This window comes from Peromyscus leucopus, chromosome 19 (genome assembly GCF_004664715.2).
Source record: "Peromyscus leucopus breed LL Stock chromosome 19, UCI_PerLeu_2.1, whole genome shotgun sequence".
Taxonomy (NCBI): domain Eukaryota; kingdom Metazoa; phylum Chordata; class Mammalia; order Rodentia; family Cricetidae; genus Peromyscus; species Peromyscus leucopus.
The window spans coordinates 63,900,292-63,918,901 of NC_051079.1; the positions used below are offsets into that span (position 1 = coordinate 63,900,292).

Here is an 18,610-nt window from a genome sequence, read left to right on the forward strand (position 1 = left end):
CCCGCCAGTAAAGGGTTGCCTCGTTTGTCTCTTGTTGATCTGCACTCATTGGTCCAATGTTGGCCTTTGGTGCATCTTCTACATAATCCAGAAGTTTAGGGTCCTGTTTGGGTTATTTCTAGAAGAAGCATTCCTTTTAGGAATGCTCTCTGTACAGTTCCTTCTTATATGACCTGATTTGTCACAGTTCAGACATTTGGTATTTTTATGGCTCCTTCCACCTTTGGAAATTACTTCTTCTATCCAAGCCTCATCACCATAGTTAAGATATGGTTTGTGTGTTAGATCCATTCTTCTATAGATGCTGATCTAATCTTTAAAGGTGCAAGTATCCTTTTGAATTCTATATTAGCATTATCCAAAGCCAAAGATTAAACTAATACTTGTCTTAATTCTTGGTCTGATATTGTCTTGTTTATAGTGTTGGTCAGGCCAGTCTGTGTAAAAATCAGTAACTGTTGTTCTTTTGACCCCTGGATGACCTTTGTATAAAGTTCAGTTGGTTTCCATGGTTCTGGAATCTTTTCCCAAGCATTTAAGGCTGTTGTATAGCATATGGATAATGTATGCTCATAAAAGATAGATTGTGCGTTTATATCAATGAAGCTGCCCTCACCAAGAATTTGGTCTTGGGAGAGCTCAAAACCTCTAATCTTATGTTGCTGCTCAAGGGTCTTAGCTTCTTCTCTCAGCCAGCTTTTCCATTGTAACAGCTGGCTATATTCTAACACAGCAGGTGTCAACTGATTGCAGTCACCAGGCATGATCCTGTCTCTAGATTACCACACATTTAACATCTGTTTCCCATGTTGAATATATATACCATAGGTAACTTCAGTGTCCTTGATATTCTTTAAATCTCTCACATGAGTAGGCTGCCATATATATTCTACATACCCTTCAGGATACTTAACAGTTGCTGGCTTTTCACAGTTACAGGGTAGATCATACCATGAGGAGTTGTTACCTTTGGTAAGTCATTTCTAGTTCTGTAAGGCACTGGTGATGTTACAACCTCCCTAGCCTTGACCTTCTGCTTATTCGTTTCTTCATCATTTCTGACAGACTCCTCCAAAGCTTGAAATCGATTAACTACAGCTTTCTGTAGAGTCTGAACCTCCTGTGTTGTGAATGATTCCAGTGACTTGATAGAATCAAACAATATTTTATGTTCATTAGAAACATATGATTCCAAAGACTTTATTCTATCAATTAATGATGATCTTTCCTCCCTAGAAATTATCTGAATGACATTAAGATTGCTCTGAATATTTACTATTTTATCCATTGGGTATTCATATTTATTACCAATAGAATTAAATATGATTATCTAGTTATTAGTGGACTGAAGTTCTTGTGGTAAAGTAGCAGATTCCACAGAAAGAATTCTTCTAAGTTCTTATTACCACTTTGCAAAGTCTGTATCAGTTGTGTTAATGTCTCATTTTTGGTGGTGTTATTAAGCCAGTTTTTCAATGATATGATATGAATCACTATGCTAATCACCATTATAGCAAACATTGTATACATCCCAGGAAAGTCAAATATGTCTTGTAAAATTTCATTCATAGTATAAGCAAAGAAGTTTTTAAATTCCTAAATAGTTATATTATCCACCATTTTATGAGAAATACTTAACATTTGTAAAGAAAAAGTTATTTGCTAATCAGTTTAAGGTATAAATTTATCAAATAATTTTACCTCAGATAAGATCTCAAGAGATTGTCCTGAGTGTCCAGATATTCCAGATGTCCCATTCCTGAGGTGGTTTTTGGGTGTAGTAGCGACATTTGGCCTGCAGGTGTCACGGGTGTAGTGCTAAAGCAGGTCTGATGTGAGCTCACTCAGCTCCTTGAATCAAAACTTACTCCAGGCAATCCCTACTGTGAATTCTGGGCAGAGCTGCCTGGATCTCAACAAATGAGACAGTACACCAAACAATGGCGGTGGAAGCAGGCGGGTGGGTGGACAGCCGTGGAGGATGCTGAAGAGGATGCCGAATGGTGGTGACAGAGGCTAGACTGGGGCATCCGGAAGGGCACCACCCAAGGAAGTAGGATGGCTGTGGGGGCAAGCTTGGGCTGGGCTATGCATCCTGCGATCCTGAGCTCAGTTCGCTCACTAGCTTGCCCGCTCCTTCCTCAGCAGCTGCAAGGTCAGCACAAGGCAGTAGTGGCGGTAGTAGTTTCAAAATATGGAATTGGTAGCAGCTATACCAAATAGTTTTAAAAGTAAAGTAACAGTCTGCCATCAGTCTCTATCAGGTCCGGGGTGGGGGTGGGGTGGGGGGGGGAAGGCGAGGGGTGGCCGCGGGGGGGATGGGACTAGACTGGACTGGATTGTGACCCAATCCAGCAGCTACAAGCACAGAACTGGAAAGACGCCTGGGATGGGCACCTTTCTCTCTGCCATGGTGCTCCATCCGCCGCTGATGTGTGTGTTTCTGGCAGTGGTTACAAGAACTACTGCCGGGTGAGCCACTTGACCTGGGAGTGCCTGGCTCACAGGGCGAGTGAGCTGCCTGGCCTACAGGCTCCCCACAAGGCCGCTGTATGCAAGTGGTCACCATTTGGGGCTAGGCAGCTCCTGAGGGTTTTGAGCTGTGTGCGGGCTCCGAGGGGCAGAGAAACTCACTAAGTACCCGCGGGAGTTAGGGATTGGTCATGTGAGTAGCCCCAGTAGGGGCACATCGGGCTCAGATCCACGTGGTTGGACGCCAGATAATGTGAGAAATCCATGGAGTCTGCTTAAAAGGCAAAGGAATTTATTCCGGGAGAAAAACTCACTGTACAGAGCAGAATTGTCACAGGTTCTGGATTGCTGGGGCACAGCCTCACGAGGTTCCCATCATCTCAGTCAGTCCCGCAAACGAGCCCACCAGGGAGAGAAGAGAATGGCGGCTTAAGTGCATCTCAGGTCTTAAGTGTAGTCGAGAGGCCGTGCATGCCCCAGGGGCATGTACTTTAAGGTCTAGGCAGGTAGAGCAGTTAGTTACCTGCTGTGTCTCTAGGGCTGTGCTTCATAGAACAGATATCCACTACAGCAAAGTCTTAGAATTTTCTTTCTCTGCCAGTTTTTCACAAGGCACATGGATCAGTCACTAGCCCAGGAAAGGGATTTGTCCTAAAAGATCTCAGTATCCACAGTAGGCTAATGACCTCAAGACTAGCCTTGGTTCAGCTGGTCTGCAATTGATCTGCTAAGCTTGGTCCACCTGTTGGTGTGCCTTGTCTAGGCCTTCCAGCTCTGCTGTAGTTTATGTGGCCCTAGCCATGTGAGTGGCACATCTGCTTGTTTAACAGTATGTATAAACTGATCCTGGTGCCTTGCTCCTGAGCTTTGCCCCCAGTATTCCCGATAGTGTTGAATGCACTAGTGTATACTACCTGCCAGACCAGGAAGCAGGCCACATACCTTTGAATCATAAATGCCTACCCACATCCAGTTGGTCATTCATTAGTACATGTGAATTGTCTCTGGAATTGCAGTCTTTTTGATGAGCACAAACTTGTGCTGGCTTTAACCCCTCTTAGGTTCTGTCACAGTGCTTCCAGTACCCACATTCTAATGATTAGCTCCTAAAATGTTTCCTGATGTCAGAAGACATGCCGAACCCTCAGCCTGTGGGCTGTTTTGAGACTTGCTCTGGTGTCACTTCTGTGGTACCTCTTCGTCCAAAGGTTGAATTAATCATGTTCTGTGTGCTAGAAAGAGACTGTGTCACATGGTGTTACATAGTTAGCTTCCCTAGAGCATACTTTGGTACAGTAGAAATACAACAGGACCAAAGTATATCCTTTGCTTCCTGCTAGTGTTAGGAAGGTTATCGTGCCCCTGATGCAGTTTTATATGTCTGCCTTTTTTGTCAGATTGAAGCTTGATGTTTTGTAGTGTTGGCTTGTGCTTTATTAGTCAGCTCCTGTTGACAGTTTAATGGCTCTTGTCATGTCCATATGTCCCTAAATGGGATCTGGGGCTAAATTGATGGGAGACCCTTGGGTGGATGTCTTGAATGAGTCTTTGAGGATCCATTAGCTATTTTTCCTTCTGAGGGAAATGAATATGATTTTTATTTTGATCATGAAAGTTTTTTTTTTTTTACTCAGCCTATGTTCTTTATTGAATATCTGCTTTGAGAGTGATCTTTTAAAAAGTGGAAGTCTTTCTGAGATAATGCTTAATATATTTTTTTAACTTCTTTGTTTTTACTACAGTGTAGCTTGATTATGACAGTCATAGCCAATTGCCTTAAATGCATGTCTTACTTGTTAATTATTTGGGCTTGCAGTTTTGTTCTCAAAACAATAAACACCGCCTATAACAAATTGTGGGAAGACACTCTGAGGCTTGTATTTCTTGGAGAATTAGTTTCTTCCCTCTTGGTGTTAGGGTGTGAAGCTTTTGAGAAGGCTTTAAAGACATTTATTTAACTCATTTATCAGCTTCCCAGTGTTTTTGGTCAGATACTATTGCCCTTTTAATTAATTGTTAATTGATTTGTTTCACTTACAATACATATCTGAAAGTAGGCATAGTTTTCAGTTCTGTAGGTTTGACTAGCTGTGCGCTCATGTGACTGACAAGAGAAAGTGTTCCTGCCTCAGGAGGTTACTTTGTGCTTTTGTGGGCATTGTCATTCTGTTCCCCAGTACCTTTGACTCATTATTTTGACTTCTGCCCTTAAATTAGTTCTGTCTGTTTTGGGAAGTCATAAATGGATCAAACTATGTATATGTGGTGCTTTTGAGATTTACCCATGTTGTGTACTGAAAATAGCTTGCTGGTTTTGTGCCTGAGCAGTATCTTGTTTGAATATACCACATTTCAAAACGTTAAATAAGGCGCCCGCCTTTAATCCCAGCACTTAGGAGGCAGAGCCAGGCAGATCTCAGTGAGTTCGAGGCCAGCCTGGTCTACAGAGCAAGATCCAGGACAGGCACCAAAAACTACACAGAAAAACCCTGTCTTGAAAAACCAAAATTTAAAAAAAAAAAAAAAAAAGTTTCGATAATTTCCAGTTTGGGGCTATGATGAATTATGGTTGTGAACATTATTTTTTATTTGTGTATATGTATATGTGCATACATGAGTTTATGTGCACCACGTACTTGACGATGCTCATGGAGGCCAGAAGGCATCAGATCCCCTGGAATTGGTGTCTGTAAGCTACTGGATAAGGGTACTGGGAGCTGAGCCTGAGTCCTGAGAGGAGGAAGTGCTGTTAACCACTGAGCCGTCACTCTAGCCCTTACTCTTAGCATCCTTTTTTTGGTTTTGTTTTGATTTTTGTTTATTGTTTGTTTGAGATAGGGTTTTTCTGTAACCCTAGCTGTCCTGAAACTCACTTTGTAGATCAGGATAGTCACGAACTCACAGAAACCTGCCTGCCTCTGACTCCTGAGTGTTGGGATTAAAGGCGTGCGCCACCACTGCTGGCTTATTATGAGCATTCTTAAAACAGCTCTCTCCCCCTCCCCATCTCTGTCCGCCAGTGAATTTTGACAAGCTAGCCTTGAGTTTGTAATCTTCCTGCCTCAGCCACTCGGGTTCAGATTACAGGCCTATTTGTACAGGTCATTTCTCAAAAATGAGCATAGTTTCACATTTCTTTGAAGAACATGCTATGGAGAGCTTGTAAGAGGACAACTTGCAGGTGTGGTTCTCCTCCTTCCACGTGGGTTCTGGGGATAGAATTCAGGTCATAGACCTCCGTTCTCCTGTTTCTTGACTGTGTCTCTGAGAATACAGTGTTGTTGTGGGGAAATGTGAGCTTAACTCTTTAGGAAGGCATTGTGCCATTTTTACTTCTGTCAGCAGTGAAAGGGTGTCCAGTTGTTCAGATGCCAGGTGCTCCCCACAGATGTACAGGTCCCAGGCACCAGAGCCTGTGAATGTTACTTTATGTGGCAAAATGGACTTGATGGACAAAATAAATCTGGGTAGACATTAAGTATAATCAAAAGTGTCCTTACTAGACGTTTGTAGAAGATTTGATGACAAAAGGCACGCAGCTGAAAAGGCTAGGAAATGAACTTGTTTTGAGAGCTTCTAGAATCAGCCAGCCTTGCGGACACCTTGGCTGAGTCTGTCAGTGCTGTTTGAAGGCAGTGAGTGCATGAGAATTTGTCACGGCACCAATAGGTCACTAAGGTGGTCTGTGTTCTCACCAACACTTGGCACTGTCAGAAAAATTTAGAACCATCCTAAGTGGTATGAAATCTATTTATTTTGGTTTTGATTTGCATTTTTCTGACAGTGGTGGTATTAAATATCCCCTAGTATGATACTTTACTCTCTTTGATTAAATGTTTGTAAATTTGTTCCTCTCTTATTTAACAAACTATTTTCTTTGATTATTAATTTTATACACTCTAAATTATAGTCCTTTGTCAGCTATATGTATTGTAAAACCTCCCCAGTCTTTGACTTGCCTACTCACCTTTCAGTGGAACTTTGTGTAAGTGTTCTTAACTTTGATGGTTTAATTTATAGGAATTGATGATTGGAGCTTTTTAAGTTTTTTTTTTTTAATTTTATTTATTTTATTTTACAATACCATTCAGTTCTACATATCAGCCACGGGTTCCCCTATTTTTCCCCCTCCCCCCCCTCCCCTTACTCCCTGCCCCCCCCCATTCCCACCTCCTCCAGGGCAAATCCTCCCCTGAGGACTGCAATCAACTTGGTAGACTCAGTCCAGGCAGGTCCAGTCCCTTCCTCCAAGACTGAGCCATGTGTCCCTGCATAAGCTCCAGGTTTCAAACAGCCAACTCATGCAATGAGCACAGGACTTGGTCCCACTGCCTAGTTGCCTCCCAAACTGATCAAGCCAATCAACTGTCACACCTATTCAGAGGTCCTGATCCAGCTAGGGGCCCCTCAGCCTTTGGTTCATAGATCATGTGTTTCCATTCATTTGGCTATTTTTTTTTCAATAATTGAGTAAAACCGAGATTTATTATAAGCCACAGTCGTCCTAGGGACCTCCATGCTATATATATAGCCTCCATGGTTCTATGGGTTGTGGTCTGATTGTTCTTTATTTTATATCTAGAATCCACTTATGAGTGAGTACATACCATGACTGTCTTTCTGGGTTTGGGTTATCTCACTCAGGATGATTTTTTTCTAGTTCCATCCATTTGCCTGCAAATTTCATGCTTTCATTGTTTTTCTCTGCTGAGTAGTACTCCATTGTGTATATGTACCACATTTTTTTCATCCATTCTTCCGTTGACGGGCATCTAGGTTGTTTCCAGGTTCTGGCTATTACAAATAGTGTTGCTATGAACATAGCTGAGCATGTATCTTTATGGTATGAATCAGCATTCCTTGGGTATATGCCCAAGAGTGGGATGGCTGGGTCTTGAGGTAGTTTGATTCCTAATTTTCTGAGAAACCGCCATACTGATTTCCACAGTGGTTGTACAAGTTTACATTCCCACCAACAGTGGAGGAGTGTTCCCTTTGCTCCACATCCTCTCCAACATTGGCTGTCATTGGTGTTTTTGATCGTAGCCATTCTGACAGGTGTAAGGTGGTATCTCAGAGTCGTTTTGATTTGCATTTCTCTGATGATTAAGGATGTTGAGCATTTCTTTAAATGTCTTTCAGCCATTTGTAGTTCTTGTTTTGTGAATTCTCTGTTTAGCTCTGTAGCCCATTTTTTTAATTGGACTGTTCAGTATTTTGATGTCTAGTTTCTGAGTTCTTTATATACTGTGGAGATCAATCCTCTGTCAGATGTGGGGTTGGTGAAGATCTTTTCCCATTCTGTTGGCTGTCTTTTTGTCTTATTGACTGTGTCTTTTGCCCTGCAAAAGCTTCTCAGTTTCGAGAGGTCCCATTTATTAATTGTTGTGCTCAGGATTTGTGCTGTTGGTGTTTTATTTAGGAAATGGTCTCCGGTGCCAATGCGTTCAAGAGTGCTTCCTACTTTCTTTTCTATTAAGTTTAATGTAACTGGATTTATGTTCAGGTCTTTGATCCACTTGGACTTGAGTTTTGTGCATGGTGACAGATATGGATCTATTTGTAATCTTTTACATATTGAGATCCAGTTATGCCAGCACCATTTGTTGAAGATACTTTCTTTGTTCCATTGTATAGTTTTGGCTCCTTTGTCAAAAACCAGGTGTTCATATGTGCATGGATTAATGTCAGGGTCTTCAATTTGATTCCATTGTTCCGTATGTCGGTTTTTATACCAGTACCAAGCTGTTTTTATTACTATAGCTCTATAGTAGAGTTTGAGGTCAGGGATGGTGATGCCTCCAAAGGTTGCTTTATCGTATAGGATTCTTTTAGCTATCCTGGGTCTTTTGTTTTTCCATATGAAGTTGAGTATTTTTCTTTCCAAGTCTGTGAAGAATTGTGTTGGGATTTTGATGGGAATTGCATTGAATCTGTAGATTGCTTTTGGTAAGATTGCCATTTTTACTATGTTAATCCTACCTATCCACGAGCATGGGAGATCCTTCCATTTTCTGATATCTTCTTCAATTTCTTTCTTTAGAGATTTAAAGTTCTTGTCAAAAAGGTCCTTCACTTGTTTAGTTAGTGTTATCCCAAGGTATTTTATATTATTTGTGGCTATTGTAAAGGGTGATGTTTCTCTGACTTCTCAGCCCTTTTATCATTTGTGTATAGGAGGGCTACTGATTTTTTTGAGTTGATCTTGTATCCTGCCACTTTACTGAAGGAGTTTATCAGCTGTAGGAGTTCCCTGGTAGAGTTTTTGGGGTCACTTATGTATACTATCATATCATCTGCAAATAGTGAAAGTTTGACTTCTTCCTTGCCAATTTTTATCCCTTTGATCGCCTTTTGTTGTCTTATTGCTCTAGCTAGAACTTCTAGTACTATATTGAATAAATATGGGGAGAGTGGACAGCCTTGTCTTGTTCCTGAATTTAGTGGTATCGCTTTGAGTTTCTCTCCGTTTAATTTGATGTTTGCTGTTGGCTTGCTATAAATTGCTTTTATTATGTTCAGAAATGTTCCTTGTATTCCTGATCTTTCTAAGACCTTTATCATGAAGGGGTGTTGGATTTTATCAAAGGCTTTTTCAGCATCTAAGGAGATGATCATGTGGCTTTTTTTTTCTTTGTTTGTTTATATGGTGTATTACATTGACTGATTTTCGTATGTTGAACCATCCTTGCATCCCTGGGATGAATCCTACTTGGTCGTGATGGATGATTGTTTTGATGTATTCTTGGATTTGGTTTGCCAATATTTTGTTGAGTATTTTTGCATCAATGTTCATGAGGGAGATTGGTCTGTAGTTCTCTTTCTTTGTTGCATCTTTGTGAGGTTTCGGTATCAGGGTAATTGTAGCCTCATAAAAAGAGTTTGGTAGTGTTTCTTCTGTTTCTATTGTGTGGAACACTTTGAAGAGTATTGGTATTAGTTCTTTGAAAGTCTGGTAGAATTCTGCACTGAAACCATCTGGTCCTGGGCTTTTTTTGGTTGGGAGACTTTTGATGACTTTCTATTTCTTTAGGGGTTATTGGTCTATTTAAATGGTTTATCTGGTCTTGATTTAATTTTGGTATGTGGTATTTATCCAGAAAATTGTCCATTTCTTCCTGGTTTTCCATTTTTGTGGAGTACAGGTTTTTGAAGTATGATCTGATGATTCTCTGGATTTCCTCATTGTCTGTTGTTATGTCTCCCTTTTCATTTCTGATTTTGTGAATTTGGGTGCTCTCTCTTTGCCTTTTGGTTAATTTGGTTAGGGGTGTAGATGTAACCAATCGTCTTATTAAAATAAGAAACACAGAGCCAATGTAAAAGAGAAAGCCGAGAGGTCAGAGCTCAGAGATAAAATCTTACCTCCTGCAGTGCTCCTAACTTCCCCGAGAGAGAGCTTATTCCTGTTTGTCTGTGTTTAAATAGTCTTTCTGTTCTGCCTTCTCATTGGTTGTAAACCCAACCACATGACTGCCTCATCACTGCCTGTAAGTACCGCCCTCCAGGTCTTAAAGGTGTATGTCTCCAATACTGGCTGTATCCCTGAACACACAGAAATCTACCTAGCTCTTCTAACCACCACACTCTTGCTATGGCTCTAATAGCTCTGACCCCAGGGCAACTTTATTAACATAAAATTAAAATTACATTTCAGTACAAATAAAATATCACCATATTTCCCCTTTTCTATTTTAATAAAAAGAAAAAAGGCAAAAGGTTATAACTAACAAAAGAAAAACTATATACAAAAGTACAATAACTATATACAATATATACAAGTAACAAATACCTAAACGATGTCTAGTCCATTTGTTTTTGACAAATCAGAGAAAATAATTCCCTTATCTATCCTATTTTAGTAAGTCCAAAATGTATCTAATTCACTTTCTATCCTAATTAATCTTCAACTATAACTAACTAATCTTCAACTCCCTCAGAGACCCAAGAAGGAAATAATATTAGCTAACAAAAATAAAAACAGGAAGTGCATGCAAGCAACTTCCAAAAAATTTGTGAGTTGACAGAAACAGCCAGCTGCCTGGACAGTCACCTGAGGTTTCTCTGCAGTGTTGGGGCATCATCTTCAGCCTGTAGGCTTATCGTATCTGACAGACTCATTTGTGAAGTAGGTTGTACACAAGGTTAACAGTTCAACCTCACATTGGGTGAGAGCAGTCCATGTACCAGAAACACCTGAATTCCACTAGTGTCATGTCATGATTCAGGATTTTAAATTCTGGAAATTGTTGATGGTTTTTGAATTCAGCTGTCCATTCTTCTTGACTGTGTATATATGGCTTCATCTCAGCATCCCCTTCTTCTCCATAGGGGTTTGTCTATCTTGTTGACAAGGGCCTCTTCCATCCTTGTCAAGGGGAGTGCTAACCTTCTGTCCTTTCATACAACACAGCTTTTTAAGTTTTTAAAGTCATGAAAATACTCTTTTCTCCACCAAGAGCTAAAGATTCTGCTTAGCCATGAAGAATGATATGAGGAAGTGGTAGATGCTTTTCATTTACATACTGGAAAGTTCTTGAAAAGTAGACCTTAGTGGAAAGTGGACTGTAAATCTGTAGACTCTCTGGACCTCCTTGCTTACTAGTACGTACATAACCTTTCCCTCTGTGCTTCCTCTGTAATTACTAAGGCTCTTTAGGTTTTTTAATTGTGTTTTTTATTTTTTCAAGTCTTGAAATAAGGTAATATAGGTCATTTAGTTTCCTTTTTTATTCTCAAAATTAAATTTGATTATTCTACATATTTTTTATTTCCATGTGAGTTTTTAGTTTTTTCCCCCCTTGAACTGTAGATAATTGAACCAAAAGCTTCACCCATGCTCCAAGTGCTCTACCCACTGAACTGCACCTGGCTCCAGCTCATCATGCTGAGACATTTCAAATTGAGAAGACTAGACATTAAATAAGCATAATTAGCATTTCTTCCTGCATGTTCTGGGATCCCCACCCTGCACACACCTTTGTGGTTCAGTTTGGATATTTTAATTTGGCCTGTCTTTAAGTTCACTGTGTGAACTGATAAAGATTGACTTTAGGAAATAAAGTTGGTGCAAAAATCTAGTTACAGAGTAGTAGTGTACATAATATATAGGGATGATAAGTTGAGAGTGAGTAGAGTTGTGTGGTTTGTGTTTATAGCTGTAAAACAACACAGACTAGAAAAAACTAGAGGATTGGTTTGCATGAAGAAGCTAATAGAGTGGGCAGACGCTTGTTCTGTAGTGTGACCTTGGAAATGTATGTACATTTCCATAATGAGTGTAAAATTTAGGGAAAAGAACAATCCTTAAGAAGTGGAAGGAATACAGAAATGGATCTGACTATCTCACGTTGCTAACACCTCTAGAGAAAGCAGTTATTTTAGGTGACTTTCCAAGGCACTTTCCAGATTGTCCTCAGTAGATAGAGCTGCAAAGAAATCTTAAACTTTTGTCTAATAATCTCAGTTTTAGAAATTATATTGGTATTACTTCAGACTTCTTTCTATATATGGTAAGATAATACAAGTGACTGTATTTATTCAAAACCAAAATTTCCAGTGTTAGGGAAAAGGACATGAGAATAAACCAGTTAAAGTGCACTAAATGAATCACACCCCCAACCCCACCCTGCCTGTGAATGTAATTTCATTTGGATAAAAGGGTTTTATAAGATACACTTATGGATCTTAAGATGAGGTTGTTCTAAATTTTATATATATTTTATAATTAACTTAATTTCACATATCAGCCATGGATTCCCCCATCCTCCCTCCTCCCACTCTAAATTTTCTTGATGGACCCCAGGCACAGTGCCAAGTGCCCTTATGTGGGAGTCTGTGGGAGTCCAGCTCTGACCTGCTCCCACCTTTTGAAAGGTTCTTAGGTGGAGGAGAGAGGAATGAGAAAATATCAGAAAGATAAGCCTGGATGATGAGGAGAGAGACACAGGATAGCTTTGGGAGGGCCTGGGTTAATACCCAACTACCCAGACGTTTATTCAAAAGGGCTTTTTATAATATGCCAAGGGGAGAGGCAAAAGACCTCCCCCTTGCAAGATCAAAGCAGTGTACAGCCAAGTGTAGACCCTTCCAAATACCTGGTAACCACGCTGTGGTCAAATCATTACATTATGCAGCCTTGCTGGATAAAGCAAACTCAGATTCTCTGACCCTGAGTAATTTCTCACTAGATAGCCTCTGTGGGCCTCCATACCCTTATAAAGGTTTATGGTAATGCATGACAGCAGTCCCAGGGAACTAATAGAAATAATAGACATTAAAATGAAATACTTAGACATTTAACCTGATTTAGCTTAAAGTAAATGTGTTTTAGGATAAACACACAGCCCTCCCTAGCTGATGGGGAAATGTTCCTTTTAAAGAATTATAGCTAATAATGGATGGAATAGACAGAGAAAGTATCCCTAATAAATACATCTTGCTACTGGTCATTAAAGGGTGATCATACTGCATGGAAGGGTGATAGAAATTCTTAGCCTGCAAACTGGTGCAGTCTGTCACTAGCTGCTGCAGCAGGTAGAACATTGTTGGCTTATAGATACATAATGTGATACGGACCACACAGTGTCTATTGTTGGAGGTTGAAATATAATCTAAAGTCTGTATAGCTCACCTCCTATTGTGTGGCTAGAAGGATAAATTAGTGACACCACAAGGAAAACAAGTAGAGTATAAACTCACATAGCAGTTCCTTCCTGAATCAGTTAGGGTAGGGATTGCTCTGGGTTTAAGAGGACTCAGGAGGTAAGCTATCCAAGTGAACTGCATCATCTGTTTTGCACCTGAACTAAAAAACAACTATGAGATGGAATTTCCCTTTGAACCAGCCAGGCAAATGATGGGCAATGATGATTCCAGGCTTTGATAAGGACCAAGAGGAGGATCTCTGTTCTTTTCTTATGGGCACCAAATTACAGAGTTGAAATAACTGTCAGAGACTTGCTTTTTTGTTGTTGTTGTTTAAGAAAAGTAAGATAGTACCGTATCTTAATCATTGCAACAAGTGGGAGAAGTATATTACTATTTCTAAAAGCAAATAATATTGTGTAAAAAAGAAGTGTTCCGACAGAGTCTTACAGACATCTGTATCCCTTTCTCAGGGTTTACATACCCCACAAAACAATAGATGCGGTGTGTAAGAAAGATAAAGAAAGGCATGGTATTAGGAGAATGCAACTTCAGCTGACAGAGGTGAAGGGAGTCCCTAGGAATGGTGCAGGACAGGGGATCGCTAGTTCAGTTCAGAGCGGGAGAACATGAGCGCTAGGATGTGAGTGTATGGAATACATTCAGTTGAACTTTTTTATGTGTATGATTGCAAATTTCATTGAGGGAGTGGCAGAGAGAGGACAGTTTGGTGGTAAAGTACATAGGAGAAACGCAAATGGGAAGGTTGAGTCTGTGAGTACCGAAAGGTGTACAGAAAGAAAGAACTTACCGTTGATCCCATCGGACAGTACACACATGATTGTTTAATTACAACTGCAAAGTGATTTTCAGAGTAAGGGAAGGGGAAGTGAGTAATGATGTAAAGGAATTAGCCCATCGTTTCCCATAGGGAATTCAATAGCTTATACCTGAACTTGGTGTTTGAAGGGTTACTGTTACAAGCCTGTTACTTTGACATAAATAAAAGATATTAAAGAAGGGCACGTTGTAGGAAGAAAAATTGTGCTTAGTTTGTGTCTATTACTAGATAAAAGAGAACATGGGTGTTATGAATAGGTAGAATTAAAGCTGACAGGGTTGAATAGAGCCTTTTATCCACAAGTTTGTTTCCTTTTTTTAATTCTTAATGAAAATGTACAACTGTGAACAGTTGGTTTGTATGTATTTTATTTTTAAGTCTCCCCCACCCCAAGCCTGTTGATGTTAGGCAAGTATTCTACCACTTTATTATATACACTTCAGTCTTGATTTTTGCTAGATCTTTCAAGAATAGACCAAAGTCCTAAAAATGTGGGGAAAAAATGGTCTTTGTGAAAACATTTTAGTCAAGTGTTAATTTGAAAAAATTAAGAATAAGGAGAAATTACATTATTAAAATTGTCCAGAGCATTGATAAAGATTTTATTTGCAAAATTATATTTGCCCAAGATTTGAGTCATCCTGATTTTAGAAGGATTTGTTGCTACAATTCAGCCTTTCCATGAGTATAGAACTTCAGAATGAAGAATTTGAATTTCTGTTCTGTGCTATGGCTTGCTTCTATAGCATGTTGAAATCACTACTTTTAAGTTAGTTTTAAAATTAATGTTTCAATGTCTTTTCTAGGATATATTTGCCAGGCTGTTTGAGTGTGGATTGTAACCTTTGGTAAGAAGATGTCGTCCATCTTGCCGTTCACTCCGCCAGTGGTGAAAAGACTTCTGGGATGGAAAAAATCAGCCAGTGGGTCTGGAGGAGCAGGTGGTGGAGAGCAGAATGGACAGGAAGAAAAGTGGTGTGAGAAAGCGGTGAAAAGTCTGGTGAAAAAGCTAAAGAAAACAGGACGATTAGATGAGCTTGAGAAAGCCATCACCACTCAGAATTGCAATACTAAATGTGTTACCATCCCAAGGTAAGTGAGGCTGGGGACCCGGGGAAAGGGGCTGGGGTTCTGGTGCTTCAATCATCTGTGCATAGTGATTGTTACAGTGTAATTATTTTGTTTGGGTAGTTAACTCTTGTTTATTTTACAGTTTATTTTCCTGAGTACTGAGATTTAATCAAGCAACATTGAAATACATTGTTTTATCTCCGTTACTTGAAGTTGTATGCTATTCCCATCTCAATGATTGAAAGTTGAATAAAGAGTCATTGAATGGAAATTAAACAAATACCCATAACTGTGAATGACAAGTACGGGCTGGTAGTTTCATCAGGCCTTGGTCAATCAGTAAATAGTTAAAAGCTCTGCTGTCTTGTGATGAGACACACACTTAAACAAGGATTGTAGGTGAGGCTGAGTCTGCTGTGTTGTAGTTTGAACTCATCTCAGAGGCCGGCCTTGTACATTAGAAGGACCTGTTTCTCATGAGGTTGAAAGCTTGAGTAGAATTTTCATCATTTCATAGGTAAGTACCATGGTTAGGAGGGTTGTGGCAGGTCATTTAAGATTGTGTTCCAGAGCTTTGTGTGTACATTACAGCTGCATGTGTGTATCCCAAAGACAGAATGTTCTGAGTGATGCAGTGCCATAGGTAAGGGCTGGCTTTGCTTGTTTCCAGTGAGCTGTGAGAAGTATACACCCGATGCCTGTAGATGATGGATCCCAGGAAGACCAGACTTCTCCTTAGCAGATTGTCTTCTACCTTGTTTGATAGACTAGCCATTTTTACTTTGTTTTATGTATATCTTGAGTTACCTTTCTTGGTTTGTTTTTTTGTTTTTACAAATGCTGATGAGGTGCTTGGTGCGTGTAAGGTATTGTTTTTAGACAAATGGGGATATAGTGGTGTACAAATAGAAAGTTCTTAAGGGAGATTGACTTATAAATAAATTGGAGGAAGTAATGAACTCAGAAGAAAGTGCAGGGTGGGATGGAGAGCATGTGAGGTGGAGGTTACAGAGCTGCTGTGGCTGGAAAGATGAGGTCTGAGCTGGTCTCCAGGGGAAAAGGGCCAGTGTAAAGACTCTAAGGCAGGGAGAACAAAACCCAGCGTTTTAGGGAGCTGGGCGAGTTTGAATGTTTGACTAAATAACATAAGGAGCAAGTAAGGACTGATTCATTTCGTTTTGTTTTTTTAACTGCATTTTTAAAAAGATTTTTTAAAAAGGTCTGTATATCACCAGGCTATCCTGGCCCGTAGACAAGTCCTGAGGGAGGAGGAGGGGTGGCAGTGCCGTGCAGGCCTGTGCAGGGGTGTGTGTGTGGGGGGGGCAGTGCCGTGCAGGCCTGTGCAGGTGTGTGTGTGAGTGAGTGAGTGAGGGGGGCAGTGCCGTGCAGGCCTGTGCAGGTGTGTGTGGGGGGCAGTGCCGTGCAGGCCTGTGCAGACCTGTGCAGGTGTGTGTGTGAGGGAGGGAGGGGGGCAGTGCCGTGCAGGCCTGTGCAGGTGTGTGTGTGTGTGAGTGAGTGAGTGAGGCAGTGCCATGCAGGCCTGTGCAGGTGTGTGGGGGGGGGGAGGGAGGGAGGGGGCAGTGCCGTGCAGGCCTGTGCAGGTGTGTGTGTGTGTGAGTGAGTGAGTGAGGCAGTGCCATGCAGGCCTGTGCAGGTGTGTGTGGGGGGGGAGGGAGGGAGGGGGGCAGTGCTGTGCAGGCCTGTGCAGGTGTGTGTGTGTGAGTGAGTGAGGGTGGCAGTGCCGTGCAGGCCTGTGCAGGTGTGTGTGTGTGTGTGTGTGTGAGGGAGGGAGGGGGGCAGTGCCGTGCAGGCCTGTGCAGGTGTGTGTGTGTGAGTGAGTGAGGGGGGGTGTTGGGGTGAATGGAAGTGTGAAGAAGAGCTGTAACGCTGTGGCAGTCTAGTGCAGGATGAGCAGAATTGGACAGATGTGGCTATGCTGGTACTCAGAAGGACTGTGATTGGCCTGTGTTTTGGAAGTGGAGATCACAGGATGTAAGGCAAATCAGCTAAAATTAAGTCAAGCTTTACTTGTTCATTTTTCATTGTGTGGTTTTAAGTGTCCACCACTTGGCTCATATGTGCTGGATATGCTATTGAATTGCTTACTTCCTGGTGAGGGAGGTAAACTTAAGTAATTCGGCAGGTGTCGTATTTATTAGGGAAGAAGTGCACCCGGGACCTCTGTCCAAAGAAAGCCAGGGAAGCCTTCTCCTAGGGAGTCTCTGTGGTGGAGAGTAGAAATTAGTTAGGAAAAACCCGTTTCAGCAGGAGTAGAGTTTGGGATTGAGGGGACAGGTAAAGGATTGCCCATTCCCAGTAAGTAGATGTTCTTAGAGTATAAACTGAGGGGCTGGTGATGGTGGGGGTGATTCTGAAGGTGGCAGGAACCCACACCATGCTTTACGAGAGCGTGACTCACTCAGAAGGATAGAATTGTTGAAAAGTCTTAAATTCAGGAGACCCAGATGGCGGCTTAATTTTGTTTGTCGTTACACTTTGTTTTTTAAATGGTGCTGGGGATTGAACAAATACAGGGTCCACACATGTTAGGCAAATACTCTACCAGTGAGCTGTATCCGCCGCTCTTAGTTTTTCTCTGTCTCCCAGGATAGCCTTGAACTTGAGATCTTCCCGCTTCAGTCTCCAGGATGCTAGGATTGTAGAAGTGTGTTGCCCATCTGATTTGGCAACTTAATTTTAAGAACTGCATGCGAGCTTATCCCCCATGTGGACACATGGAGGCCAGAGGTTGATGTTGGAATGTCTTTTCTGATCACTTTTCCACCATAGTTTTTGAGAAAGTCTCTTACTGTACCTGAAGCTTGCTGTTTGAGTGAGGAGGTGGGTTGTGAGGCTGTCTAGAGTGGAGGTGGGATCACCTAGTGGGTAATCAGTGGGTACATCCAAGGCTCCATTGCTGTTGTAGTGAGGTGGGCCAGAGTGGAACTCTTGAAGTAGCAGATAACAGTTACAAGTATCCATGTGGAGCTTTATCCTTGAGGTCACCTTAGTGACCATTCTACTTAGAGTCTTTTTCCAGACTTTCTATTTTAGATATTTTTCATTATTGAAATATACTTTTACCTAATTAATGATTACCTTGGCTTTACTGTTAAGATTTTCTTGAATTTTGGAAGCTTATTTGATTTAACATGCTTTTTTAAAAATGATGTTTTTATTCCTTGAGAATTTTATACAATGTGTTTTGATCATTTTCTCCTCCCTAAATCCTCCCAGACCTACACCCCCCTCCCACACCTCCACACTGGCTTCTAACTTTATCCTCTTTAAAAAAAAATAAAGCACCAGTGATTCCAGTTAGTGCTGCCCATATACTCATGAGTGTGGGACATCCACTTAAACATGCTTGATCCACCAGAGCCCACACCCTTCAAGAAAATTGACTTTCCCTTTTCTAGAAGCCATTAGTCTATAGTTTATCAATAGGGGTAGGGACTTGTGAACCCATTCCTACTCGGTGCTAGAATGTTAGCTGCCTTGATCTTGTCCAGGTCCTGTTTGGGGTATTTAAGCTATGTGAATTCATGAATGTAGCAGACCTGTCATGGTTAGAAGACA

The 18,610-nt window shown here is 41.1% G+C and overlaps 1 protein-coding gene and 1 pseudogene across 1 annotated transcript in view; one reads left to right on the top strand and one right to left on the bottom strand.

Moving 5' to 3' along the window:
• Positions 1-18,610, top strand: part of Smad2 (SMAD family member 2) — an 87,915-nt gene that overhangs the window by 22,112 nt on the left and 47,193 nt on the right. Inside the window, exon 2 of the mRNA XM_028871956.2 lies at positions 14,767-15,052. Within this exon, the coding sequence (XP_028727789.1) occupies positions 14,817-15,052 (236 nt within the window). The 5' untranslated portion in view covers positions 14,767-14,816. The remainder of the gene's footprint in view (positions 1-14,766; positions 15,053-18,610) is intronic.
• LOC114694943 lies at positions 10,823-10,883 on the bottom strand (annotated as a pseudogene).